The sequence below is a fragment of the Tursiops truncatus genome, chromosome X (assembly GCF_011762595.2).
Source record: "Tursiops truncatus isolate mTurTru1 chromosome X, mTurTru1.mat.Y, whole genome shotgun sequence".
In the NCBI taxonomy this organism is placed as follows: Eukaryota; Metazoa; Chordata; class Mammalia; order Artiodactyla; family Delphinidae; genus Tursiops; species Tursiops truncatus.
The window spans coordinates 1276143-1303975 of record NC_047055.1 but is presented as its reverse complement, the minus strand read 5'-3'; the positions used below and the strand labels follow the sequence as shown (position 1 = coordinate 1303975).

At 46.7% G+C, this 27833-nt stretch overlaps 1 protein-coding gene across 2 annotated transcripts; it reads left to right on the top strand.

The window, feature by feature from the left end:
• Positions 1-448: 448 nt before the first annotated feature.
• On the top strand, positions 449-27441 carry TKTL1 (transketolase like 1). Of its 2 annotated transcripts, none has more exons than XR_012329302.1 (13): positions 449-582; positions 5252-5369; positions 8946-9043; positions 10696-10887; positions 10969-11096; positions 12316-12509; positions 15604-15765; positions 19757-19913; positions 21435-21565; positions 23274-23357; positions 25611-25710; positions 25840-27035; positions 27240-27354. XR_012329302.1 is itself a non-coding variant. In XM_004329307.4 (13 exons), the coding sequence occupies exons 1-13, from the start codon at positions 449-451 to the stop codon at positions 27410-27412; spliced, it is 1791 nt and encodes a 596-aa protein (XP_004329355.1). In that variant the 3' UTR covers positions 27413-27441. The 2 variants fall into 2 exon arrangements, 1 of the variants encoding a protein (XP_004329355.1); XM_004329307.4 differs by having other exon boundaries at positions 25840-25959; positions 27240-27441.
• The last annotated feature ends 392 nt before the right edge of the window (positions 27442-27833 follow it).

The window sequence follows — 27833 nt, the reverse complement described above, 5'->3', positions numbered from 1 at the left end:
TCAATAACTCTTTTAAAGCCTGTGAATGCATCGGCCCTCCTTTACTACGGTCACCACATCGCGCAACTATCACACCATCTACTTCCAGAATTTTTTTATCACCCCAAAAGTAGACCTGGTCCTGCGTGTAGGCAGCCCTCTTTGAATTGATAGGACGAGGGCAGATATAAAAGAATTAAATTATTTCGAATAATGTGCAACATATGAATAACAATTGTTCAAAATCGATGGAGTTGGAGGGCGCGCGTAGGGAGCGGCACGCCTGCGGCCAGCTGAGGAGGCTCCGCGCCATTTGCTCCTCAGACGCGGAGGGAGCGGCGCGCGGAGGGAGCGGCGCGCGGAGGGAGCGGCGCGCGGAGGGAGCGGCGCGCGGAGGGAGCGGCGCGCGTGCGGCTAGCTGAGGAGGCTGCGCGCCGTTTGCTCCTCACACGTGGGCGAGATCTCAGCTATGGCTGAACAGGAGGCGAGCGGAACGATGGCGGAAGAAGCCAAGATTGACGAGGACATCTTGCAGGTGCTGCGAGACATGGCCAATCGCCTGCGCCTCCACGCCATCAGGACCCTCTGCGCCTCAGGCTTTCGGTACGGCGCCCTGGTCGAAGCTCCGGTCGTTGCGCGGCCGGCCCTGCGGCGACGGCCGGGGAGAGAGTTGAACGGAGCCGTCGGGGGCGGGGTGCGCTTCGTTATTTAGTGGCCCCATTTCAGGCCCTCAGGGCTTGGCAGCCACCCGCACACTCGTGGCCGCCGCTGGCCACGTACTCAGTCAGGTACCGCGCCTCGCTGGCCCGCGGCCGGCCGACGGTGGCGGCCCAGGGCCTCCGGCCTCTCCTGCTCGCGGAGAGAAGCCGGGACGCGGGCCGGCGGGCGGAGCGCCTGCGTCCGCCCGGCTAGAGTGGGAGCGGGAGCGGCCCGGCGTTTTCCGTGTGAGTGGTTGTCCTCGACGCCAGGGTCCCGACCCAGGACGTGGAGTTAAGGAAGTAAAGCCTAGAAGAAAGTAATAGGCGAGTAGGAATCGGAGCGAAAGGGGACTGTTGGTTCTGCTGGTGTTTTGTCGAGGATGTTTGCGTCAGTATTCGTGAGAGATGTCAGCCGTCAGTTTTCCCCGAAGGTATTTGTCTGCCTTTAGTGTGGAGGCAGTTCTGGCCCCAGAGTGAGTTTCAGTGTGTTCCCTTCAGTTTTTGGGGAAAGTTGGAGGAGGATTGAGGATTCACCAGTGAGGCCATCAGGTTCAAAGTGTTTTTTTTGTCACGGAGCTTTTCGACTACTGATTCAATCCCCTTATTGTAGGTTTATTCAGATTTTCTATTTCTAAAAATTTCTTCTAGGTTAACTGATTTATTGGCGTACAATTGTTCACAGTCCTTTATAGTCCTTTTTATGTCTGTAGAATCGGTGGTTATATCCTTACTTTCATTCCTGAAATGTAATTAGTAATTTCAAATCGGATTTAGTAAATTCAGTAATTTTCTGTTTTTTCCTTACTTTAGCTAAAGGCTTTTGTTTTTGTTTTTGTTTTGGCTGCGTTGGGTCTTCGTTGCCGCGCGTGCGGGCTTGGGGGGGGCGGCTATTCTTCGTTGTGGTGCGCAGGGCTCTCGTTGTGGAGCACGGGCTCTAGGCGCACGGGCCTCAGTACTTGTGGCTCGCGGGCTCTAGAGTGCAGGCTCAGTAGTTGTGGCGCATGGGCTTAGCTGCTCCGCGGCATGTGGGATCTTCCCAGACCAGGGCTCGAACCCTGGTGGGTTAAGGCGGATTCTTAACCACTGCGCCACCAGGGAAGCCCAAGGCTTATTAATTTTGTTGATCTTTTCAAAGAACCAGCTTTTGTTTTGGTTCATTTTCTACATTGCTTTCCTAGTCTTTTATTTCTGCAATAATATTTATTACGTTTTCCATTCTGGTAGCTTTGGGTTTAGTTCTGCTTTTCCTAGTTACTAAGTTGTGAAGTTAGGTTTTCTTCTTTGAGATCGTTCTTTTTTTTAAGTTTTATTTACTTATTCATTTATTTATTTTGACCGCGCTGTGCAGATTGCGGGATCTTAGGTCCCCGACCAAGGATCGAACCTGTGTCCACTGCAGTGAAAACGCCGAGTCCGAACCACTGGACCACCAGGGAATTCCCAGAGATCGTTCTTTTTTAATGCAAACATTTACAGCTGTAAACTTATCTCTTGTCACTGCTTTTGCCACATCCCATAAATTTTGGTGTCTTATGTTTTCTTCTTCATTTGTCTCAATACTTTCCAACTCTCTTGAAGTTTCTTTGACCCATTGTTCGTTCAAGTGCGTTGTGGGGGAAGGTTGTTTTCTTTTTTAATCGAAGTACAGTCGACTCTTACATTAGTGTCGCGTGTGCAGGATAGTGATTTAATGCTTTTATGTATTATACCCCATTTAAAGTTATTATAAGAGTGTGTTGTTTAATTCCCACAAATGTGTGAATTTTACCATTTTCTTTCTATTATTGACTTCTAACTTCACCCTGTCCTGGTCAGATAAAATAGTTTGTGTGATATCTTTTTTAAGTTTTGTTCTCCAGCCTGTGCTATAACTTTAAAAAGGCAATGTCAATGAGTTTAAGACCTGCATGGTTTTGGATTTTTTTTTTTTTACATTTTCATTTTGCTCCCTTCACCTTCAAAATTAATAACAGTTTGCATTTTCTCAAGAGATCCGTAACAGCTTTTAAATTCAAATTATCCACTTGGGATACTTGCAAAGGCAAGAGGTTTAACTCTCCATTTTCTGTATTGTGAAACTTGAAAGGGGAGATTATTAATACACATGAGCTGGGCTTAAAATGTTACTCTTCTGACTTTTGGGGCATGGCAGGGCTCTAGGGAGTTGGTTTTGTCCTCTGCCCTGCCACCTCCTCCCCTTATTAATTAATGGCAGACTGTCTGGACTCCCATGCAGGCTGCTTTCTAAGAGCAGCAGTTTCTTCATTCTATAAGGGCCTCAAGTTACACCACAACGAGAAACTTCTCGGTCTGACCATTCACTTCCTAAAAGAAATTCATTTTAGGAAGTAGAATGCGTTTTCTTTGTTGGATTTTTTTAAAATTTTCTTTCCCAGTTTTATTGAGATGTAATTGAGCACACAGCACTATCTAAGGTATACAGCATAATGATTTGACTTACATATATTGTAAAATGATAAATACAGTCAGTTTATTTATTACCCATCATCTCATAGATACCAAAAAATGGAAAAATGTTTTTTCCCTGTAATGAGAATTCTTAGGATCTACTGTTAACAACTTTCAAATATATCATACAGCAGTGTTAATTATAGTCATTTTGTTATATATTACATCCCAACTATTTATTTATTTATTTTTAAAATTTATTTACTTATTTGTGGAGTTTTGTGGGTTTGTCTGTTTTTTTGGCTGTGTTGGGTCTTCGTTGCTGCACGCTGGCTTTCTCTAGTTGTGGTGAGCAGGGGCCTTATTGCAGTGTGCAGGCTTCTCATTGTTGTGGCTTCTCTTGTTGCAGAGCACAGGCTCTAGAGCACAGGCTCAGTAGTTGTGGCTCATGGGCTTAGTTGCTCTGCGGCATGTGGAATCTTCCTGGACCAGGGCTCGAATCCGTGTCCCCTGCATTGGCAGGCAGATTCTTAACCACTGCGCCACCAGGGAAGCCCTGTATTTAATTATTTTATATCTGGAAGTTTGTAACTTTCGACACCTTCATCCAGTTCCTCCTCCCCTCAACCCCCACCTTTGGTAACCACAAATCTGGTGATCTCTTTTTCTATGAGTTTGGGTTTGGGGTTTTTTTTAGATTCCACAGTGTAATAATACAGTATTTCTTTTTCTGTGAGTTACTTCATCTAGCATACTGTTCTCAAGGCCCATCCATGTTGTCATAAATGGCAGAATTTCCTTTTTGTGCCTGAATTATGTTCCATTATATATCTGTACCACATCTCCTTTGTCCATTCATCTGTCAGACACTTCAGTTGTTTCCATAGCTTGGCTATTGTAAATAGTGCTGCTGTGAACGTAGGGGTGCAGATATCTCTTCCACATAGTGTTTTCATTTTCTTCAGATATACTCCCAGTAGTGGAATTGCTGGATCATATGGTGGTTTGTTTGTTGTTGTTTTCTTTTAAGATCCTCCATATTGTTTTCCATAGTGGCTCCTCTAATTTACATTCCCACCAACAGTGCACAAGGGTTCTCTTTTCTCCACATCTTTGCCAGATTTGTTAACTCATCTTTTTGATGACAGCCGTTCTGATAGGTGTGAGGGGATAGCTCATTGTGGTTTTGACTTGCAATTTCCCTGATGATCAGTGATGTTGAGCACCTTTTCATGTGCCTGTTGTATGTGTTCTTTGGGAAAATGCCTATTCAGATCCCTTGACCATTTTTAAGAGGACTTTTTGTTGTTTTTTTATGGAATTGTGTGACTTCTTTATATATTTTCCATATAAACACATTATCAGATATGTGATTTGCAAATACTTTCTCCTATTCAGTAGGTTGCTTTTACATTTTTTTGATGGTTTCCTTTGCCATGAAGAGTTTTGTTCAGTCCCACTTGGTTTTTGTTTGTTGTTTTTGTTGCTTTTGCTTTTGCTTTTAGTGTCTGATTCAAAGAATCCTCGTGAAGACTCAGGTCAAGTAGTGTAGTGCCTATGTTTTTCTTCTAGGAGTTTTATGGTTTTTGGTCTTACGTTTAAGTTTTAATCCATTTCAAGTTAATTTCTGTGAGTGGTATAAGATAGATGTCCAGTTTCATTTTTTTACATGTGAATATCCAATTTTTCCTGTATCAGTTGTTGAAGAGACTGTTTTTTCTGCATTGAGTATTCTTGGCTCCCTCATCAAAAATTAGTTGACCACATACGTGTGGGTTTATTTCTGCTTTGTGAAATTTCTGATTAATGATATCACAGATGAATTCATACAAGTGAAATGACACTCAAATGCTTACAGAGTCACCAGGCGAACTTCCCCAAGTATGCCGGTGCTCCACTGATAGAAGGGGGCTGGTCTGTGTGGTCTTGCTCCCTACAGGGAGAGGAGTTGTGAGGTTCCAGGGCCTCAAAGCATCCTTAAAAGCTGTGAACTTGGTGGGCAGTGGCCCAGCATCCCTTTCCCTTGGCTGGATTCTTTCAGGCTGGGAGAAATGACTACTGCTTCCAGTTTGAGGAGACCATGTGCTGAAAGCCCTCCTCATGCACTGTATGTGTCCCTGGTGAGTCACTTGCCTGTGAGAAACGACCTGTGCCATGTCTTTCAGCCACCCCATATTGTGCAGCAGTGCATCTGAGATCATGTCCGTGCTGTTGTTCTACATCATGAGGTATAAACTCACGGACCCGGAGAACCCGAACAATGACAGATTCGTCCTCTCCAAGGTAAGCTGGCATAAGAACCCATGCTCAGACACTTGGTTCCTGAACTCATTTTAAAAGCCACCATGTGGCAACAAGACCTGAAATGGCCTCTGTTTATCCTTTTGGTGCTTCTCTCTTTGCCTCATGGCTTCATCTGTTCAGGCTGGTATAATAAAACACCAGAGACTGGGTGGCTTATGAACAATAGAAATTTATTTCTCACAGTTCTGGAGGTTAGAAGTCTAAGATCAAGGCGCCAGCATGGTCATGCTCTGGTGAGGGCCCTGTTCCTGGTGGCAGACTTCTCACTGTATCCTCGTGTGATGTAAGGAGAAATGGTCTCTTTCATAAGGGCATTAACCCCACTCTTCAGGGTTCTGCCCTCATGACCTAATCACTAACCAAAGACTGCTACCTCCTAATACTATCACCTTGGGCATTAGGTTTTCAACATAATGGATTCTGGGGAGGGGGCACAAACATTCAGACCATGGCACCTCATAAAGATCTAAAAGGTGTTCTAGTGAGGGCTGCGTGGTGGGAAGGAAGACTTGTGGCAGCTGGCAGTCCTTCTTTTCCTTTGATGGTTGCCTCACTTTACCCCACTAAAGCCCCCCTTGTCAGGGTCGTGCTGCTCCGATCCTCTGCCACCTGGGTAGAGGAGGGCCACATGAGTGAATCCAACTTGTTGAACTCGAGGAACGTTGAGGTTGATTTGGAGGGATGTCCCACCTGTCCATCAGCTTTCTCTTCCATTTCTCTGCATATCTGACCTAATACCAATAAGGAGTTTCTCATTAGGCTATAGTACGAGATACCTCATGACATTGGGGGACAGGAAAGAAAAGAAATATTAAAAGCAAGGTCGATCTAGAAGAACAAGCAGCTCTTTTGATGCTGTCTGAAAGTTTGCTGTGTTCTGAGCAAAGCATTTAAAGCTCAACTGGTCGAACGACATGTGCAAATAGAAACCCCAGATCTGGGCAGCGGGAAGTAAAGACAGAGGCAGAGTATAGGCAGAATACCTGGAGCCGTAGTTGTGATCCTTGTCTTGGTGTCTAAAACATAATCTCAAATGAGGTTTGGCAAAGGATAAATAAAACGTGTGTGTAGAGGAAGAGAGATGAAGCAAACGAAGTCCATTAGTAATAGTCAACGAATTTAGGTAAAGAGTATATGGAACTTCATTGTACTATTTGTACAACTTTTCTGTAAGCTTGAATTTCCTTCATCATAAAAACTGAATAACTATAGGTGTACAAACAAAGTATGGGTGTTTAGAGCTTTACTTTAAAAAAAGGGAAAGATGTGGGAATTCCCTGGTGGCCTCTCACTGCTGTGGCCTCTCCCGTTGCGGAGCACAGGCTCTGGACGCACAGGCTCACCATCCATGGCTCACGGGCCCAGCCGCTCCGCGGCATGTGGGATCTTCCCGGACCGGGGCATAAACCCGCGTCCCCTGCGTCGGCAGGCGGACTCCCAACCACTCTGCCACCAGGGAAGCCCATAAATTTAGTTTTTTTAAAAAAGAAAACACTCAGGAGCATAGTCCATCTTGGCTCTGGTTGGGAATGGAGTAAATGGATTTGCTAGAGGCCGAGAAGCCAGGGTCTCCATAATCTGTGCTCCCGGGGCAGGAGTGTCTATGTAGACAGCTGCATGAGGAGGCCGCTGGCTAAGGCCTGGCCATGGCACTGACTGAGGTGCTCATCATCTCTCCGTCCACCACCCAGGCCTTAGTTTTTGTTTTATCAGCTCTTTTGTTTTCTTTAGCCAAGGAGGCCTGGGAAGGAACCAAAAAGCCTTCTTGTAAATTTGTTCTTGAAGCATACTTTGTGTCAGAACAAAGATGAGAAGTACCACCAGGAAGAGAAAGCTTTCTTTCCTGGGCGCCTTCAGCAGCTTGTGTGCATCTTTATTATTGGCCCCCAGTTGTAAGTGTCCCCCCCACAGCGAAATGATTCTTGGGAAAGGAAAGGGAAGCCATGTTGGCATGCTTCCACCATACCAGACATCATGTTGATGCCCCATCAATCTTCTCAATTAATCCTACAGCCTCTTGCTTCCTGAACGGGGCTTTCCTCACCATCATACCCAGAGAGCAAAGCCTTATGGAAGTGGGCTTACTTGTCCCCCGCGTTAAAGCTGGGGGGAAGTGGAGTTGGTCTGAGTGTAGAGCGCAGGCTCGCTCCAAGGGCACATAAGGCACCTGGGAGCCAGAGCTTGTTACAGGAGTAAAATAGGAGCTGTAAGGAGAAAGACTAAGCTAGCGACGTTGTCAAGAGAGACTTCAGTGGGACAGTTCTTGGGGCTAGAGATGCAAAACAGGAATCTGTGAGGGCACAAAGCACGTAGAGAAAGTTAAGGAAGGTCAGGAGCCCCAGGAAGAGCAGAACAGTAGGGTGGAGCAAAACAGGAGAGGAATCTGAGACGAACAAGTACCATCCACTCATCGTGGTAGTGAGAACACAAACCAGTCTCTGAATGGAGTTGACATCTGAATGGAGGAAGGGGGCAGACAAGAAACAAATCCAGAAATATCATGTCAGATGGGGCTGAGTATCCTAGATCCAAGGGAAGTGGAGGGCAGGTACTAGGTGAAAGAGATGGTCCAGGAAAGCCTTGGTGTTGACATTTGAGCAGAGACTTGGAGGGTGTGAGGGAGTAAGCTGTGCCCTTATTTAGGCACAAGCACTGAGCACTCAGCAGAGAGGGAGCCACACCTGCTAAAGCCCTGAGGCAGGCATGTGCGTGGCGTGTTCAAAGGACAGCCAGGAGGCCAGGCACCCGGAGCAGTGGGAGGTGATGGGGGTCTGGAGTGAACAGGCCACTGCAAGAACTTGAGCCCTACTTGACGTTAGATGACGAGACCTTGGACAGTTCTCCGCAGCAATTGAGGGGCGGACTTCGGTTTTATCGTGCTCCGCCTGGTGGCTGTGTTGAGAACGACTGTGGAGGGAAGCAGGGAGGCCACTGCTCTGACAGAGGCAAGAGATGTTTGTGGCCAGGCCAAGATGGTGGCAGCGGAAGTGTTGAATAAGTTTGATATCTCTTCAGAAGCTTGGGAGTGAGTGAGGCCTTAGTGCAGCAGACCTTTGGCATTGGCACCACCTTGTGGCCCTCATAGGGCCACATTCTCTCCATGGGACAGTGATAGCCTGTGCGTACAAGCAGGTCAGTGGGGATAAATGGAGCGGTGGTAGAAAGTGATTTATTTCTAGCATAACCTCCTACATCACCACTTCTCAAATCTCAGTTGACTTGAGTTTTACAAACCAGGGAAATTGAAATCTTCTTCAGTGTTTCTAGTTTCTATTTAAGAGTCCATATTCTCCAAAAACATTGAATATCTGGTCTGTATACAACTAGATAAAAGGTCTTGTGGAAATGGCAAGACTCGTGCTTATATTTTTTTTCTGCTTTGCTCTTGGGCTCTGTTTAGGCTGCTGTGTGCAGAAGCTTCCCACTTCTATGTTGTCAGAGCTCCAGTTGCCCTCACCAGCTGGATTACGTGTGACTCTGTTGTCTTTGTGACGTTGATCTGACACTTTGGGGTGCATGAGGGTGTGTAGATTCATTTGGTCCCTTCTCTTACAGAGACTGTCGTTTGTTAATGTGGCAACTGGATGGCTGGGGCAAGGACTGGGGATCGCGTGTGGGATGGCATATACTGGCAGGTACTTTGACAAGGCCAGGTAAGGCGCTTACCCAGAAACCACTTAACTGTTCCCACCCCCCGACCCCCTCCCCCAGCACTTTGGCTTTATTTATCGCTTATTAGTTTGGGAAGACAGTGATTGTGTTAAAAGTTCAGGTTACCAAGTACTCAAGGAGTAAAAAGAAATCATATTTCATGATGCTGTTCCAGCATCTCCTTTTGGGTCCTAAGTGCTGCCTGCAGTATAGAAATCAGTTCATTAGGGACTTCCCTGGTGGTCCAGTGGGTAAGACGCCGCACTCCCAATGCAGGGAGCCCGGGTTCGATCCCTGTTCAGAGAACTAGATCCCACATGCATGCCGCAAGTAAGAATCCCGCATGCTGCAACTATGAGCCCACATGCCACAACTGTAGGATCCCACATGCTGCAACTAAGACCCAGCACAGCCAAAATAAATAAATAAATATTTTTAAAAAGAAAGAAAACAGTTTATTAGGATTCAAGTCTAAGTTTTGTTTAAACATTTATTTATTGCTTGTTTGTTTATTTAGCGAGCTGCGCTGGGTCTTAGTTGCGGCATGCGAGATCTTGAGTTGCGGTATGCAGGGTCTTAGCTGCAGCACTGTGGGATCTAGTTCCCTGACCAGGGATCGAACCCGAGCCCCCTGCATTGGGAGCATGGCGTCTTAGCCATTGGAGCACCAGGGAAGTCCTAGGATTCAAGTTTTTACTAAGAGATACATCTTCCTGTTTCCCATATCTCAGTGAGGTTCACTATAGAGTGAACAGATGGTGTATTTGCCTTTCCATTGGGGACCCCTACATGTTAATCAAAGGTCTCTTTTTCTGGAATGGTCCACCTTCCTGAAGACAGGCAGATCCATGCCTTTCTTGCAGGGGTGTGTGCCCAGGTGCTGCTGATGTAGGAGCAGCAAGATGGAGGATCCTGGGGGGCTCAGGGTTGGCCATGATGGTGTGCATGTTCTACTCCCATGGTTCACCCAGCGTGCCTGAGTCTGCAGCCCCTCAGTCCCAGGTTCCAGCCCAGGTGGCCCCTCTGGAGGCACTTTGTTGTGCTTCCTCCACAGTTGACCTTTTGCGTCTCTCACTGTTGCCTCTGTTAGTCCCTATCCTGTGGTTAATCACTATTTTTATACTTCATTTATAGCATTTTTGGGGGGTCTAGGTTGTGTTTTAGTGGTTTAAACATTTCATGTTTCTGCTGCGGAGGAGTTTAATATTTATAACAGAACAAACGCTCCTGAGGTCGGATGTTTTGATTGTTATTATTTTATATAAATTTGTAAGATCAGAAATAGAAGGTAGCAGTGCTTAACATGGAGCTTATCAAGAAACCATATATGTAAACGTTTGGGCATTTAAGGGAGCTGCCTTCTCCCCATCTTCTCTTATTCGTTGGGCCCAGAGGAGTGGCAGAAGAATGTAGAAATTACTTTTACAGCTAGAATGAGAAGACTAGCGGAAGGTGCAGCCCGTGTCGTGAGGCCCAAGCTTTTAAAGCTGCATTTCCTCAGCTGTGGAATTTGGGCAGCATTGACAAGGAAAATTGTCTTAGGTCTGAAGCAGCTGCTTCAGTCTCCTCCTTTGTTTCTCTCCATGAAATATATTTGCTTGAGCCGCCCAGAGGAGCCCCAGGCAGGGTCCTAACGTCTCTTGGCTTGCCCCAGCTACCGGGTGTTCTGCCTCATTGGAGATGGCGAGTCCTCGGAAGGCTCCGTCTGGGAGGCCATGGCCTTTGCTTCCCACTACAGTCTGGACAATCTCGTGGCCATCTTTGACGTGAATCACCTGTGCCACAGCGGCACCCAGCCCCTCGAGCACTGTGTAGACCTCTTTCAGAAGCGCTGTGAAGCCTTTGGGTAACTGTCCCGTTTTGTGGCACCTTCTTTCTGCCCCGTCCCCTCTTCGCCTTCTAACCTGGCCCACTTCTCGGTTGACAGATGGAGTACTTTCGTGGTGGATGGCCGCGATGTGGAGGCACTGTGCCACGTGTTCCAGCAGGCGGCCCAAGTGAAGAGCAAGCCCACTGCTGTAGTTGCCAAGACCTTCAGGGGCCACGGCATGCCACGTAAGGAAGTGTTGCTTTCCTGCTTGTGGTTATCAAAAACCTGCCTAGCGTATGAGGTGGAGAGAGGCTTAGTCTAGCTGGGCAGACAGCTGACTTCATGCACGGTGATTATGCCTGTGACGTGCGCCCAGCGCTTTTGCTCTTTTTCCTGCTTGTAGATAGCAGATCTGGTCAGGGCAAGGGGGAGGAAGCCCAGACCCCCAGCAAGCGAGCGCGAGGGAGTGGCTGAGAGGATAGTCCGTCAATTAGACGACCAGCAGGGAGCCATCTCCACGGGAGTGCAGAGCCAGAGCGGGGCTGAGCGTGAGCAAATACGTAAACATGAGTGTATGTGCCTGCGAGCACCCTAGCCTGTTCCCATGCTACCTGGGAGGACACACAGGCCACTAGTAAAGCAGCGCCTCTGGGAAAGGTAACTGTGGAACTGAGGGTCGGGGAAGGGAGGGGGTTTTGAAACTCTTCTTGCAGATTTCAAAGTGGACATCTGAAGTTGTTCATCTCAAGTATAAATAGTTGCAGTAGGTGTGATTCCTGGTGTGTTTTTAGTGTTGACATTTTAGAATAAAACTCTTCTATGACTCCTTCTCAAAATACAGTCTTATTCTGGTACCCCCGTTCAGTAAATGATGACTGGACCAGTTTGCTCCTGGAAGAAACCTGGGTATTGTCCTTGCCTCCACCTCTCCCTTATGTGCCCCCTACACACATACCCAGTCTGTCATCGATTCTGATTGATTCTGCTCCTGACATACGTCTCAAGTCTGTTTGCTCCTCTCCATCTCTCTTGCCCAGGCCCAGTCATCTCTCCCTAACTGCAGTCTCCCCAAGCCAGCCCCCACATGACTGCTGTGGTGACCCTTCTACAACATGGATCTGATCAGTCACCATCCCCCTTCCAAACCCGTCAGTGGTTTCCCATCTTGCTTTGGACAGAACTCAAACTCCTTATACCCATAAGATCCTCCATGGTCTGCTCTGCCTGTCCAGCCTCATCTCCCTCTCTCCCCTCCATTCACCAGCACATGGGCCAGTGGCCCCCTCAGGAGCCTCTCGGCCTTTGTCAAGGCTGTCTCCTGCGACTGTAGTACTATTTCAGGCCCCCTGTGCCAGGTTTTTACTCTGTGGCTGACATCGTCTCCATCTGGATGTCTTTCAGATGACCAAATAGGAGCTCATTAGATACTTAGGGAATGAATGTGTTTTATCCATTGGGTTGCAGATGTTGAGGATGCAGAAAATTGCCATGAAAGGTCAATGCCAAAAGAAAGAGTGGAAACAATTATCAAACTAATTGAGAGCCAGATACAGACCAAGAAGAAGCTTAACCCAAAACCCCCTGTTGAAGACTCACCTCAAATCAACATCACAGATATAGAAATGACCTCTCCACCTGCTTACAATGTCGGTGACATGGTAGGCAAACTGCTTTTTTCTCTGCTTTTCCTAAATACAGAGGACTCTGTTTACTCTGATCTCCAGGAATGAATAAATTGTTAGGTGATGTGATATTTAACTAAAGATTATAAGCAACAAATATGGATTTACCTTCTCCTTTACTGTTTCTGATATTTATTCTTTGATTTCAAACTTAACTCAGGTCTGAATTTTCTTACCAGTCAGTCGCTGCTTATTTGTGTCCATTGCTATGCAACTTTTGCTTGCTTCTGTGTCTTCTCAAAGGATGGGGGCCTGGCTGGATTGATCTGTTGGGCTTATTCCCTGGATTACACAAGGAAACACGTCAATTCATCAAAGACCAGTTCTTCAAAAAGGAAACAAATTAGGCACGAAACCCTGAACATAAAGCCTTTCTGCTTTTAGTTACCACTTTTGTATTCAAAGTATGCAGGGTCTTCACAACCTAAGGAAATAAGGTGGCGAGCCTGGGAGGAAGGAAATATTTATTTATTTGGGGACATTTTGAGTGTTACCTACGTTTTCTTAGCCTGGTAATATGGGTGTAAAATAAATGAATTGACTATTTGAGAAATTAGAAAACAAATTTAAAAGCAGAAGAATGCTATTAATAAGGGAAAAGTACATATAAACAGAGGCTACTTTGGTAATATGTGTTAACACTTTAGCTGTTCATACCCTTCAAACTAGCAGTGCAACTCACAGGAATTTATCCTACAGAAACACCTGTGCAAGTGTGCAGAATAGAATGAATGTCAATTGCAGCATTGATTATGATGAGGTGTTTATGTCTGTAAGGTAGGTGGGATTATGGAAGCTTTTCATTTTTTGGAAGCTTTTCATATTTTACTAATAGGAAAAATTAAGGAAACAGGCCAGTTCGTAAAAAGTTAATGAATTAAAGAACAAGAAGTCACATTAATACACAAATCAAAGAGTTGGCTCTTTGAATTACTAATACAGTAGACAAACTATTATCTAGCCTACTTAAAGAGATGAAAATCATAAATGAATAAAATGAGTCGCTAGAGGAGACAACCACAGATGCAGAAAACAGAATTTTGAGAAAACTATGCTAATTGGTATGAAAACCTGTAAAAAAAAATGGACCTCTTTTAGGAATACATAAAATACCAAAATTGACTAAAAAGACACAAAACACTTAAGTAGATCAACAGCCATAGAAAAATTTGAGAAAACTGTCCAAGAGTTATATACCTCCAAAGTGCCAGGCTCACTAAGTTGCAAGAGTGACTTAATTTTAACCTTCAAGGAATAGGTGAATTCCTAGGCTATTTCAAACCTTCTTGAATATGGAAAAAGACATTTATGAAGCCAAAATGTTATAGTGCTATCCCAAAGGAAAAAACTACAGGCCAACCTCACTTATGAATATTGATGTAAAAATTCTAAATAAAATGTTCGCCGGTCTCAACTCAGTACCTTAAAGAAGTATATGAATCAGTGAAGTTCAAATTAGTAATGCATATCATTCACCAGTATTAGGAGGGGGGAAATTATGATCATTAACAATAAAAGACTCAGTCCTGACAATGAAAAGGCAAGCCTTTTTGCAGGTGGTAGAGTTGTATGTCTGGAAAGCCCAAGAGAATCGACAGAAAATGGTTAGAAATAAGAGGAGTCCAGAAAGAGAGCTTGTAGCAAAACTAATATGCAAAGATTGATTCTTATATTAATAAAATGGAGAGGTTATCCCTTTTACAGTGGCAGTAAAAACTAAAATAACTAAAAATAAACTTAAGTATATAAGGTCTATGTTAAGATACTTATAAAACTATAGTCCTAAAAGAAGCTCTCATGCCTTGTATGCATGAGATGCTCACCAAGTATTTGTGAGTAGACCATTGCCAAAAGGATGCTACACAAACCTGTCATTTCCCTTACCTCTGGGGAGAGGAACTGGGAGAGTGGGAGGAAGATGGCCTTTTCACTCGATATTCTTTCATAACTTGACTTTTGTACTCATCTACATGAATTGCCTGTTTTAAAAAATATTTTTGAGAGTGTTTAGATGAATGAACAAGGACAAATAAATGAGGAGGCAAACCTTGTTTTTTAAATAACAGCTTTATTGAGATAATAAAGATATATAAAGCTATAGATTTCTATATAATCTACCCATTTGAAATGTACAATTCAGTAGTTTCTAGCATGCTGACAGAGTTGTGCAACCATCACCACACTCAATCTTACAACATTTCCGTCATCCCGAAGAGAAACCCTATACCCATTAGCAGTTACTCTCCATTCCCACCCAGCCCCTAGTAACTGCTAATCTACTTTCTGTGTCTGTGGATTTGCCTATTCCAGACATTTCATGTAAATGGGATCATATAATATGCGAAGTTTTGAGTCTGGCTTATTTCACTTAGCACTGTGTTCTCGAGGTTCATCCATGGGGTGGCAGTACTCCGTTTTATGGGTATATCATATGTTTTATTTATCCATTCATCTGTTGCTGGACATTTGGGTTGTTTCTACCTTTTGGCTATTGTGAATAATGCTGCAATGAACATTTGTGTACAACCTTTCGTATAGATGTGTTTTTCTCTTGGGTATATACCTAGAAGTAGAATTGCTGGGTCGTAGTAATTCTGTTTAACTCTTTGAGGAAATGCCAAACCTTGTTTTTTTTAATAGAAAAACTCAATATTGTAAGGATGTCAGTTCTCCCCTAAATTAATCCTTAGGTTGAGTCCAATCTCAAACAATATCCTAATGGAATTATTATTTGTATTATGTTTCTAAAGTTCTACATTTTAATATTTACAGTGAGTGTCATCAGTTTTATAGTTAAACACTCACAGAGGCATTTGCATTTTGGGAAATTTAAATTTTTAAATCAACTATAGGAATGGGACAGAAGAATAAATTTATTTGGGGGAAATTGATACCCAGTGAGCCAAGTATGGATTTAAGATTGGCTAGCAGTCCTTTTTTATTACCCTAAAGGAGATTATTGGTGAATCACAAATTTTCTTTCTTCATTAATGTAGATGACAATTTATAATTCTACCAATTCACCTTCCTTCTAAACCCATTCTAAGAAACTCTGCTGTTTAACTTCCAGATAGCTACTCGGAAAGCATGTGGTCTGGCCCTGGCTAAGCTGGGCCGTGCAAATGACAGAGTCGTTGTGCTGGACGGTGACAGCAAGAACTCCACCTTCTCTGACATATTCAAGAAGGAACACCCTGAGCACTTCGTTGAGTGTTCTTCTGAGCAAAGCATGGTATGTATGCTGGGAACAGCCATCTGGAGCCTTCTCATTGACAAACAGTGGCCCACCAGACATAGGAGGCCTGTGCTGGGTTACAGTTTTTCTTTCCACTTATAAAAGCAAAGGAAATGGAGGAAAAAAGTGTCGGGAGAAACAAGTACAGAGCAGCCCGGCAGAGCCTGAGGGGTGACTTCCAGGACTGCAGGGAGGGGCTCCAGCCATCTGCCCTCAGGCCTCCAGGCCTAAAGCATGCACAGCTCCCTGGTGGCTCTAGGTGACGCCATTCTTCCTGCCCTGCCCGTCCCACAACCAGGCAATCCTACAACATCCCAGAGGCCAGTAGAGTGAAAGCTACAAGGGACTGTAGTTTTTCTCCCCACCTTGTTGCATGGGGCCTAATATATCCTAGATATTCAAATGTTGCCCTAATTGCAGCCTCAAGAATGTCAGTAGTGCTGTGGCCTTAGGTAGAGCTGTTCTGCTTATCTGTGCTTCAGTCTCTTCCCAGGATGACGTTAATGCAGGAGTCTCTTATGCATGCACATATCTGCACACGCTGCCCTCAAGAGAGAGAAAGGAGTTTGTGCAAGTAAACGCCTTGCCTTGTAAAGCTCTGTGCCAGTGCAGAGGCCAGCGCACACGTACCTTCACACCGTAGAGGCCAAAAACAGCACTGGCCAGAAATCTGTGGGCCAGCAGGCCTTACGTGACCACCAGAGATATTGTATTTGGAACAAGTAGTATTTACAAATATTTTAAATTAGTTGCCAGCTTTTTTTTTTTGCCTGTACCATGTGGCATGTGGGGTCTTAGTTCCCCGGCCAGGGATCAAACCCGCGCCCCCTGCGTTGGAAACACGGAGTCTTAACCACTGGACCGCCAGGGAAGTCCCAGCTGCCAGCTTTTAAAAGTCAGGAAATTTTATATGGAATCCAAATTTCTGGATTCTCTTGAAGATTGGGAAGATCTGGCAACATTGGAACGACATTCCTTCCTGCCTGCTGGAGCCAAGTTAGCTGGAGCCAAGCAGGGGCCCCATTTAGATAGGGGTCCACAGCCAGCTCACCATGTCCCTGCATCCTGCTGGCCCGCTCATTTGTTCACGGTGCTTCCCTGGCCCTGTCAGTGTTGGAATTTAAGCCCCTCCTGTTCAGTAAAGTAGGTCATTGCAATTGTAAGAATATGTACATTTTTCTGTGGGTCTCATTAAGCTAAGCTGTTTCCATTTTGAATGGAAAAAAATACAATTCATAATTTTCTGAATTAAGCCGCCTATCAAAAAGCTTGCTTCCTAACTCATTGATTCTTTCAATCAGCAACTGAAAAAAATGAATAAAGAAGCAGCCAGCAAGTGGGTAGTATCCAGTGCTACCGGGTGAAACTGGTGACTACAGTGGTAGCATGACTAGGGCCAGTCAGGAGCAAGGTCTCAGAGGACGTGACATTTAAGCTGAGACTTAAGTGACAAGGAGTCAGTCATGCATAGATCTTGGGGGGACGGTATTCCCAGCAGAGGGCCCAGCTAGCTCTGTGGCATGCCCAAATCTGAGCTGTTTAGGGAGCAGAAAGAAAGGCCGGTGTGGAGAATAGCTTGTTGGGGGAACTGGGGGAGGTGACAGGAGATAGCGACTTGGACCAGGACAGTAGCTGTGGGGTTGGAGAGAAGCAGACTCATCCAGAATCAGCTTTGACAGGAGAGTCGGCAGGATGCCATGGGGTAGGTGTCAGGGCAGGAACCAAGGCTGGCACTAGGGCATAGGCCAGAGCACTTGGGAACAGAGGAGTGTCGCTTCCTGAGATGGACAAGACTGGGGGAGGAATGGGTTTTGGGAACACAGCTCTCTTTGGGCCCTGGGGTGGGGGGGTCAGGGTACCTGTTAGAATGGGGATGGGGGTGCCAGGTAGGTTAGAGGATAGATCATTTATCTCCAAATGTGTTTGCTTTCCAAACTGCTGAATGTGTTTTTCTAAACTAGATATTTTTCTGCCTAGCTTTAAGTTAACATCTAAATTTTTCATCACAGATTTAAGTAGATACAAAGGATATAATTTCCCATATATTGAAATTTGTGACACTTTAGTACTCAAATCATCCAATTACATGAAGGCTCTCTTTGTCAGAAATTAAATCCGTTTTTCTACTTGAATTCTTATTTACGTTCTGCTTCCCCAAATATATTTATGCAGGAAAGCCTTTTATTGACAGCTCTTTTCTGCAATAAAAATATGCATATACGCTGATAGTTTTTAAAAATTTTCCTATGTCCATAGGCCTTGGAGCATTACAATTTTTTTTCTTCTGGATTGAGCTACAGTTATAATTATTAGCTTGTGTAGCATTGGTTAAGTACACTTAAAGCTAGAATGAGGCGAGTTTCAGAACAAAATCTATTCGTATTTTAATGATGTAAGTGCAAAGAGATGTTGTTTACATAAATAAGGTGATGGGAAGGGAAAGAGTTTTGTTGTGGCAACATCATTCAATTCATTTGAATTCCTTCCCAGTTATAAGCCAAAAATCACACAGTGATCTTTCATGTACAGTTGTCGGTGCAAAATTATTTATAAAGGGTTGACAGTTGCATTAGGTTCTCTTTCAGTTTTGTTAAAAGAATTGGAAAACCCCTGACTTAAAAAAGAATTTGTTATCCAACCTTTTGAGTTCTGTAGTTTCTCAAGGCTGCTATGATTATTTCGAATTGTCCTTTCCGTTTTGATCCGGAGCTCTTACATCTCCAGGATGTTGCCCGACTGAAGGACCCGATGTGGGTGAGAGAGCGCCTTTTGGCAGTCAGTGACTGGGAGGCGATTATCAGGGAGACAGCGGGAAGTAGGCCCTGGGCCCTTTTGCTGGCAGACAGACGTGCGAGTCAAGGATCTTGATGTTGAGACCAGCCACGGCCATGTTGCCCTTGGACGGTCTTTGTTTACCCCCAAGATGTTCATCTTCTAGTTTGAAACCTGCCAGGGTATGTGAGCCTGGCGTTCCAGGGGAGGTGAAGAATAGAGAGAGGGAGGGGTGGTTAGCATCAAGCACATCAGAGTGACACAATGGGACCATATGCTGGTTCCCGGGGAGGGCACAGATGAGGAGGAGTGTGGCCCGAGCCCCAGGACTCAGTCTAGGTGCCCCGCCCGGCAGAACCAGCCTGGGCAGGAGAAGCAGCGTTCAGTGAGACGGGTGGTCTGTAGTGCTGGAGGCTCCCGAGAGGTCAGATATGATGCAGACAGGGTCAGGTGACCTCTGCATTTGGCAGCTTCTGGGTCCCTCACAGGGAATGGCAGCCTAGATGAAGGGAAACGGGCAGAAAGTGGGAAATGAGGAAGGGTGCGAAGTTTCCTGTGAAGGAGAACATAGACGAAGGGCAGCACCTGGAGCGGGAGGACAAGGTGAAAGTGAGGGGGGAAGATGGAAGATACTAGCACACACTTCAGTGATCAGAGAGGGAGAAACTGAGGAAACATGGGAGGGGAGGGGATAATTGCACGGTCAGAGGTGCCCTTGAGAAAGCAGGAGAAGGATGAGGTTCAGCAGGGTGGGCAAGTGGGGGCCTCAAGTAGGTACTGGTCTGTCCCGTCTCCTAATGACACGGTGGGGACGTGGGGATGGGATAGGAGAGCCTCCGTTGTTCCCCTCTCTGCCCCCGGAAGTGCCCAGGGGAAGCATGCGAAGGGACAGGGAGAGAGGGGACTAGAAGGTAGGGGAAGAGAATAGGAAGGAGACCCACGGGGACTGCAGGGCGGCCTTGAGTGTCCCGAGCTTCCACATCTTGGATTTGAAGGAGCAGGGTTAGCACTGCAGTTCCTCTCTTTTCTGGCAGCATTCAGGGGACACCGTGGATTTGCCAGGTTTGGGTTTTTCCCAGGTAGGTGCCTGGGGGAGGGGTGGCAAGGTGAGAGGGTGCAGAGTAGAGATTTCCCTGAGATCCCCACACTCTGTGCTGGGGAACGGAAGGGGCAGTGGGGTCCGGGAGCGTTCTGATTCACCTTCTTTGTGTTGCAGGTGAGCGTGGCACTGGGATGCGCCACCCGTGGTCGGATGGTTACTTTTCTTTGCACCTTCGCTGCCTTTTTGACCCGAGCATTTGATCAGATCCGGATGGGAGCCATCTCTCGAACCAGCATCAACCTTATTGGGTCCCACTGCGGGGTATCCATAGGTATGAGTCCTCAATGCCGTCATCTTAATCGCCTTCCTCCTTTACAGAGAAAGATTAGCCTGTAAGAGATTGAACTGCCGGCGTACTTAAGGTTCCATAATGTTCGGTTATCATAGCCTCCTTTTTGAAAAAAGCCGTGTCATGTTCTAGAAGTTCCAGACACTCTGGGTAACTTTTGAGCTGATCTCTTGGTATTACTGAAAAGTGCCCATTTTTTCTGTCACCAAGAAATAATTATCTGTCCTGAGTGCCTCTTCTTTGTCAAACCACATACTAGGTAGGGATTGGGTCACCCTGGCATCACCGAATTGTTTACTGCTCTCTGGTTGCCTTAGTCTAAGTGGGGACGAGCAGCATGGGCACAGCAAAGCAAGGAGCACAGCCTGCCAGGGCTCTGCTGGCCCGAGCAGCCTGCTTGGACAGAATGGGAAACCTCGAGGCACCCAACACATGGGCATTAACCGTGGATGGGCTACATGGAAACTGTGGGAAACACGGGAGCCAGGAGGAGGACCGAGGTGTGTGTTAGCAGTGGATAGAAAATCGGGCGAATCTGTGAGAACCTGAAGAAAGATTTCAACATTGCTGACAGAAGGAGGAGTCTCAGACTGCAAGAACAGCAAAACCCCAGTCCCCAGGGGTTTCTTGCCTGGGAAACATCCGGGAGTCGTGTCCGTGGATGACAGAAATGGGGAGTCTAGAAAGATGGGGCACTTGCTGCCACATGCTGGAGGGAAGAGCTGGAAGTGCATGTTTGGGTGTCGTCTTGGGGACTTCCTGGGAGAGCAGGACTGGCTAAGAAGTCTCTGGATGGGCCAGATGCAGGGGAAGAGAGCAAGGAGAGAGGGGGTCTGGGCTCTCTGCCTGGGGCTGGGTGAGGAGTAAGTTTTCAACTCAGCTAAGTGGAGAAGTGGCTCTAGGTCCAGCCCAGAGGAGCTGGGGTCCTGAGGAGAGACAGCAGTCCCAGGCCAGGCAGTGTACACGGTGACAGTTCCCTTCCTAGCTGGAAGAGCTAGGCCACCCTAGTGTACATTGGGCTTTCTCTTTCCACAGAGTTTCTTTCCCCCACACACGAAGGCCCCCTGAGTTCCAGCAGCACCCCGAGGGCACCCCAAAGGTTATGTTCTGTAATGCTCAGCTACTTTGAAGGCCATGAGAAATGAATGAGACCATTTGAGTCTGAAAACTTTAGTCTCTTGATGGAGAAGGTAGAAGAGCAGAGAAGAAATGACAGAGTCTGAGGGGGCCCTGCTAGGGAGAAGAGAACAGGGCCAGAGGCCTGGTGCTCAGGGAGGAGTGTTGGGTCACTTAGGGCAGCAGCACTGTGACTGTGTGCCAGGTGTTGGCGAGGCTTGGGGCCAAGAAGAGGCCTGTGCCATGTTGCTGGCAATGTCAGTGAGGAGCCTCATGCGGAGTGTGGCAGTGGCGTGTGCTGCGATGGTGGCCACCATGCCAGCACACTTGCTTGACTGACAGAGAGTAGGCTCATCTTTTTGTTGGCCTATGGCTTTGCTTTCTCAGGTGAAGACAGCCCCTCCCAGATGGCCCTGGAGGATCTGGCCATGTTCCGAACGGTTCCGAACTGCACTATTTTCTATCCAAGCGATGCCATCTCAACGGAGCATGCTGTGTTGCTGGCGGCCAATACCAAGGTATTTTTAAGGGGACACTGGTGCAGACAGAAAATGTTTCTGGGCTCTGATGCTAGTTTGGTACTGATGGTTTGATTTTTTTTCCCATTTTTTTCTCAGCATAAAGAAGATAGATATTCGTTATAGGAAATTTGGTTGTAGGATTCCTTTTAAAAGTAGAACCATTGCCCCAAAAAAGGGTGATGAACCACGAAGAACATGAATACATTCGCATTGTAAAAAAACAGTGCAGAAGAATTTCGAACCCCTGATGACCTGTATCGGGTGGGTCTTGGGTCAAGAAGGAGGAAGTGCTCTGGGGCTCTGAGACAGGGAGCCCTTGGCAGGGCCACGGAAGTGGGCTCCAGCGACAAGCCATCATGTGCTGGCCTTAGACACAGCCCGTGCAGCTGCCACCTCGTGATATCAGAAAACTGGACAGTTGCCAGTGGGAGGCCACTGTAGACAAACCCTGGGGTTCCCAGCCCTGTCCCACCCTCAGAAACAGCTGAGACGGGTACAAGTCTGGCTTCTGCCCTGCCTGCCCCTCCTGAAGTCTCACCCAAGGGCATCAGATGGACACAACCTAACTCCTGTCCAGAACCCAGCTGCAGCAGAGGCTACGGGACAGAATCTTTATCTTTCTAACCACTCTAGCTAGCGGTCGCCAGACTCACCTCACCCTGCAGCCCTGCATACACCCATGCCCCTGCACGGGCAACCCTGGGCACAGTTGGGGTGGGTTGTGCAAGTTCCGTTCCAAGCATTTCCAACGTGTTAGAGACATGAGTTTCTTTGACTTTTTTCCTTTAAACCTAAGTGGCCTCACACATAGTTCTGGATTTTTCTACTTGCTATATCATAGACATTGTTTTATGTCCTTGCATGTACAGTGCAATCTTGTGTGCTGCAGGATCTTATTTGTGGGAAGTTCAAAAGAGACAAAGCTGTGGTGACGGAAATCAGAATAGAGGTTGCTTCTTGGGTGGGGAGAGTGACGGGAGAGAGGCATGAGGGAACTTTCTGGGCAGGTGCAAATGCTATCCAGACTCAGGAGATGGTTACACGGTGTATAACTTATCAGAATTCAGGGCATGCTCCACTTAAGTCAATTGTACCTCATAAAAATACACCGAATAGAACTAGTTCATAACACGTAAATGAACAAAAGGAATCAGTGTTCCTAAATTCATATATTGGTTTATCATGTATGATTTAAATATGTATGTAAATTAACAAATACTCTAGACATTTGAGTATTCATTTACATTCCTGTTTATATGTTCAAGGTGATAAAAAACGTATTTACATCTTTTTGTTGGAGAAATAGTCATTTTAGATTCTGGTGTCTAAGGTACTTCTGAGGATGGAGCATTAGAAGCTGTTGGGACAAAAGTTGTTTCCCATGTGTTGTAGGCTTTCTATTCAAGGTGAGTCAGTGCTCCTGCCCCACGTTTATGTTCTGTGGAGACACAACACATCGATTTATATTTGAGAAAGCTTTCCTACATGGGTGAGCCAGCGCAGTGTGGAGGGCTCGCCACAGGGCACCCAGCAGGGTCCTTCGTAGTAACCTGACCCCGTGACAGCTGGCCCTCACTCCAAAAGGCACATTTTGTTATTAGTACAAAGAATTGTTAGGTGCTCCCCCACTTCTTTTTGAGGTTTATTAGTTGGAAATTTAGTTTGATTTTCTAAACTGTGGCTCTGGTGTTCATTTACACCGTAGGGGATGTGCTACATTCGGATCAGTCGGCCAGAAACTGCAGTTATTTACACCCCAGATGAAATCTTTGAGATCGGACGGGCCAAGGTAAGGCCTTAAGTTCTCCAGTGTCTTCCAGTATCAGTTCATGAGGAGAGCACTGTTGTTGAAGCCAGTGCTAGAGACATCCACAGTTGACGCTTCATTCTTTCTTTGCACTAGTTTAAAAAAAATTCGTGACCTTTGCCTGCTTTTCTTCAGGAAGGAACATTCTGCCAGTATCAGCCTGAACTGAACTTTTCTCCTTTCTGAAAGGAGTCTCTTTGTTGAGCCCTTAAAGATAAGCTGGTAACAACTTGTTGCTTTGCTGTACCTTATCACAGCCTCAAGCTAAACAAAATAATAGAACCCATTTCAGATGAATAGTATATCTGTTAGGTTCTGGTTTTGCAGGTCCAAGGCCAGGAATATAACAAACAAATATGAACCATCTTGCCTCTGGCCATTGTGTGACCCTGAGGTTGTTTTTTCACACGGATTGTGGCCTCGCCCCCAGGCCTGCTGATAAAGGCTGGCATTGCAAGGTGCCTCCTATCTCCTGTATCCTTGAGAAAGCCCTAGAGGCACAGATCGTTAGCAACCAGCCATGTTTTGTAGTTGAGGGCCAGAGAAGGTGTTCAGGAAGACCAGGATGCAAGCCCCCACGGCGACCTGGCGTCTGTGTGCCTGCCTGTCGGAGCTGTGCGTGCAGAAAACCAGCAGCGTCTGTGGAGAAAATAAGTGATTGCCCACCACCTAGAGAGCAGTGCTTACAGACATTTGGGCACATTTTCTTCCTGGCTTTTTCTATATACACGTATATATATGAGTATATCTTAGCTGAGATCATACTGCATAGGAAAGTTTTCTGTCCTGTCTTTATCTTATAAGCCTTTTAGAACATCATTAATACTCTCCTTAAGTATGTGAAAGACTGATAGCCACTCTTGAAGAGTAATAGGTGACTTCCAACTTGATTGCTAAGGGCTAGGCTGCTCCAGAATTCGCAGCGGCTAGTGCTCAGAATGAGTGCATGAGCGCGGGGTGGCTTTAGTGCCGCAGTAGAGCAGGTGTACCCAGAGCAGTCAGTAGTCCCCCATAGCTCCATTCTGCTGAATGGAAAAGCTGTACTATTCACTGCAATGTGAACTACACATTCACACTATTGTTCCCTGACTCCCATGTTTAACTCAAAGCCATATGTTTGCCTCCAGGGGCGGTGGGGAGTGTGTCTTGGTGATAGTCATATGGTTTTCAAAGCTTTCTCATATCTCTCTTTTTTTTTCCCCCCCTGATGTTTGTCCTGTCCTGACAAAATGAAGTAACTTCCTGATGTGAGTTAATACGTGTATGATAATATGCATGCCATGGATAATTCAAGGGCTGGGTTTGCAAAGGGGGGCGTAGGTGTGTGTATGTATATGTGTATATGTATGTATCTATACGTGTGTGTGTGTGTGTGTGTGTGTGTGTGTGAAAACGCTAGAACATTCTCGAAGAATGGGGATGGGTGGTTTGAAGCCCTGAATATCTGTAGTCAGCAGTGGTTCTTAAGCTACAGCAAAAGCTGTACAGAGGAATGCAATGCAGACTTCCAGATGCCTTTGGTTGGGTGACTTTGGAGGAAACAAAACGATGAAAAAAAGAGCAGAGAACCCTGTCTCCTTACAGAATAGCGAGTGGTTGGGAGCATGGGCTTTGAAGGCAGATGGGCCTGGCTGCTGGTCTCAGCCCTGCCCTGGGCGAGTTCCTCCTGCTCTGAGATTTGCTTTCCACAGCCACAGAAGGGGTCCACTGATGCACAGGCTTCACGGGGCACTTGGGCATGCACCTCAAAAATGCCTCCAAATGGTCCCCATTAGCACGTTCATGATCGGAGTCCATCCTGTGTGAGTGCCCCACAAGATGTTCAAGCAGTCCAGAGGTGGTGCCTTTTCAGACCCCTTGGTGGGTGTGAGTCCATGCTCTGGAGCAGATGGGCTGTACAACTCGCTTCCGGCCTTCAGCCTTTCACATCCCAGTTGGAAATCCACCTGGTTTGCTAAAGGGTCATTTTGCATACATATTGTAAAAGAACTTAGTAATTTGGCATCTTGAATCCTGAGGAAAAGTAGGTGAGTTTGTTAAACAAACACGAAGTGGGGCTTATTAAAAAGAATATGTCCTTGTTGGTCAGTGTGCTGACTCGGCCTTTTTTATAGTGAGCTATTAAGGGGTGAAATTGGTAGGCTCAGGAGAGCACTGTAGCAGAGGGTCCTCCACTTTGAGACACACTCTGTGTGTAGTAAGCACAGCATTTTTGTTTTGTGGGTGCAACACCAGGTCGTCCGCAACAGTGTCAACGACAGGCTCACAGTTGTTGGAGCTGGAGTGACTTTGCATGAAGCCTTAGCAGCCGCCGATGATCTTTCTAAGCAAGAAGGTCAGTTGGTTGTTGCTGAATGCTGAAGTTCAAGCTGGGAGTGGTAGGACTCGGGCTGCCTGTGTGCCCCAATCTGTCTTTTATTCTGAGTCTGCTTCATACACCAAGCTGGTTATCTCTGTTCTCCAGATATTTCTATCCGCGTCATCGACCTGTTTACTGTTAAACCCCTGGATGCAGCCACCGTCATCTCCAACGCAAAAGCCACAGGTGGCCAGATTATCACAGTGGAGGATCACTCTTCAGAAGGTGTGTGCAGGCCTTGGGGACCACTTTGAAAGTCTGCTTTGGTGCAGCGTGTTTTTGTTTTCCTTGACCAGAGGTGTGCCATGATCGTGGGCAGCACCTCCAGCCAACCACTCACCCAGCAACCTGTATTACTCGCTCTTTGCGACGGTATGGGTATAGGATCTCTTGCCCGCCTACACTGGCTGGCCAAGGGTGGGGCCATGCCCATCCTCGTTTGTGTGTGCTCAGCACAGTGTGCAGTGCCTGGTCCCCGGGTAGCTGGTTCAGTGGCAGTGCAGAGGAGTGTCTAACTTGGCATTGTGAGGGGAGGCATCATAAGAAGCTTCACAGTTGCTCTTGAGTATTGAATGATTAATAGTTTGCCCCCCACAAAAAAATGGCAATGGTGCCTTGCAAGCAGAGAACACAGCAAACGCAGGAAAAGTGTGGCCAGGGAGAGGGGGCTGGGCAGTGTTTGGCTAGGGAAGGTCAGGTGGGGCAGAGGAGGGAGTGGGGAGCTTCATGGGTTTGCGTGTCAGGGGCCCCAAGAACACCCCGTGACCTGCAGGAAAGCACTCCAGTGCCCTCCCGGCTGAGGTTGATGACAGGGACAGGGCATGCACCAGCACCCCCAAGGACAGAAGACGCGGGTCGGGGGTGGAGAACCCCACACCTTCGGCTTCCCCTCTCCCTCCCATGAGGGGCCAGCCGAGCACTCTCCCTTCTCCGGCAGTGACAGATGCCTCCCTGGAGACCCAGGGAGCCCACTCGAGACTCAGCGCCCCGGGTTTCATTGAGGGCTGGTCGCTGCCCGGCACGTGCCAAACTTCCCGATTCCCAGAGGAAAGCAGGTGCGCCCCCTAAACCACCCTGTGGTGCCAGAGTCCAGGCACAGGGACCACCCTTATCAGTAGGGAAAGTGTCTTGTTGATGCAGGGCACTCGCACCAGCCCACTGCCCGGGCACCACCCCGGGGCCAGCCTTGCAAGCCGGCCCTTCCGAAGCCGGCATCCAGTTCGTAGGTTCCTGACAGCTTTGAGAATCTGAGTTCCACAGACGCCTGCATCCCTGGAGCCCCAGTGGAAAGAGCCCCTGCCGTAAGTGAGGCTGGGAGCAATTTGGAGACCTGCACTTTTGAACGAGAATGCTTCTGGTCAGTCAGGGAATGGTTGTTTATGAATCAACGGCCAGTGAAAGATATTTTTCCCTGGGAACCACAAATTCAAAGGCCTCTATGTGATGGGGATTTAAGGCTGACTAGCTGTTTCCAGAGCAGAGCCTAATGTCCCTTGCTTCTCCAGGTGGCATCGGGGAGGCTGTTTGTGCAGCGGTATCCATGGTGCCTGATATCCTGGTCCATCAGCTGGCAGTGCCAGGAGCACCTCGGAGCGAAAAGCCGAATGAGCCGCTCAGTATGTTTGGAATCAGTGCCAGACAAATCACAGTGGCTGTGAAGTGTATTTTAATGAATTAAAATAGCTGTTGGCTTTGGGCAGGTAAAGACTGGCCTCTTTACCTTTCATTTATGCTTATTGCCAAACCATTACTTAAATCTATATTGTTGCGCTTTATTCTTTTTAAAAGCAAAGCCAGTTAACTACTTTCCTGTTAAGCCATAACTACGTATACAAGAGTAACTTTCACCTTTGAATCATAAATATGGGTTATAAGATAAGGTTTTAAGTGACAGAATAGCTAACAAAACAACCACCTAATAAATTTTCTGATGAGACTACAGATAACTGGGCTGGGGACCAACATAAGGTAACAGTTTCTTAAATGTGTGTCATGAGTAAAGAAAATGCGAACTGAGTTGTAGCCCGCAGTTGCCCAGGTTTGGCAGCACTGTACGCCACGCTGTGCGCTGCTGTCCCAGTTCAGTTCGCCGGCTGCCA

What these genes read in the sequence shown, in the direction of transcription:
- TKTL1 (XM_004329307.4), top strand. Translation starts at nt 449, where the DNA reads ATGGCTGAACAGGAGGCGAGCGGAACGATGGCGGAAGAAGCCAAGATT. An exon ending in TGATCTTTCTAAGCAAGAAG is followed by an intron (nt 25,711 to 25,839) that starts GTCAGTTGGTTG and finishes TCTGTTCTCCAG; the next exon opens with ATATTTCTATCCGCGTCATC. An exon ending in GGAGGATCACTCTTCAGAAG is followed by an intron (nt 25,960 to 27,239) that starts GTGTGTGCAGGC and finishes TTGCTTCTCCAG; the next exon opens with GTGGCATCGGGGAGGCTGTT.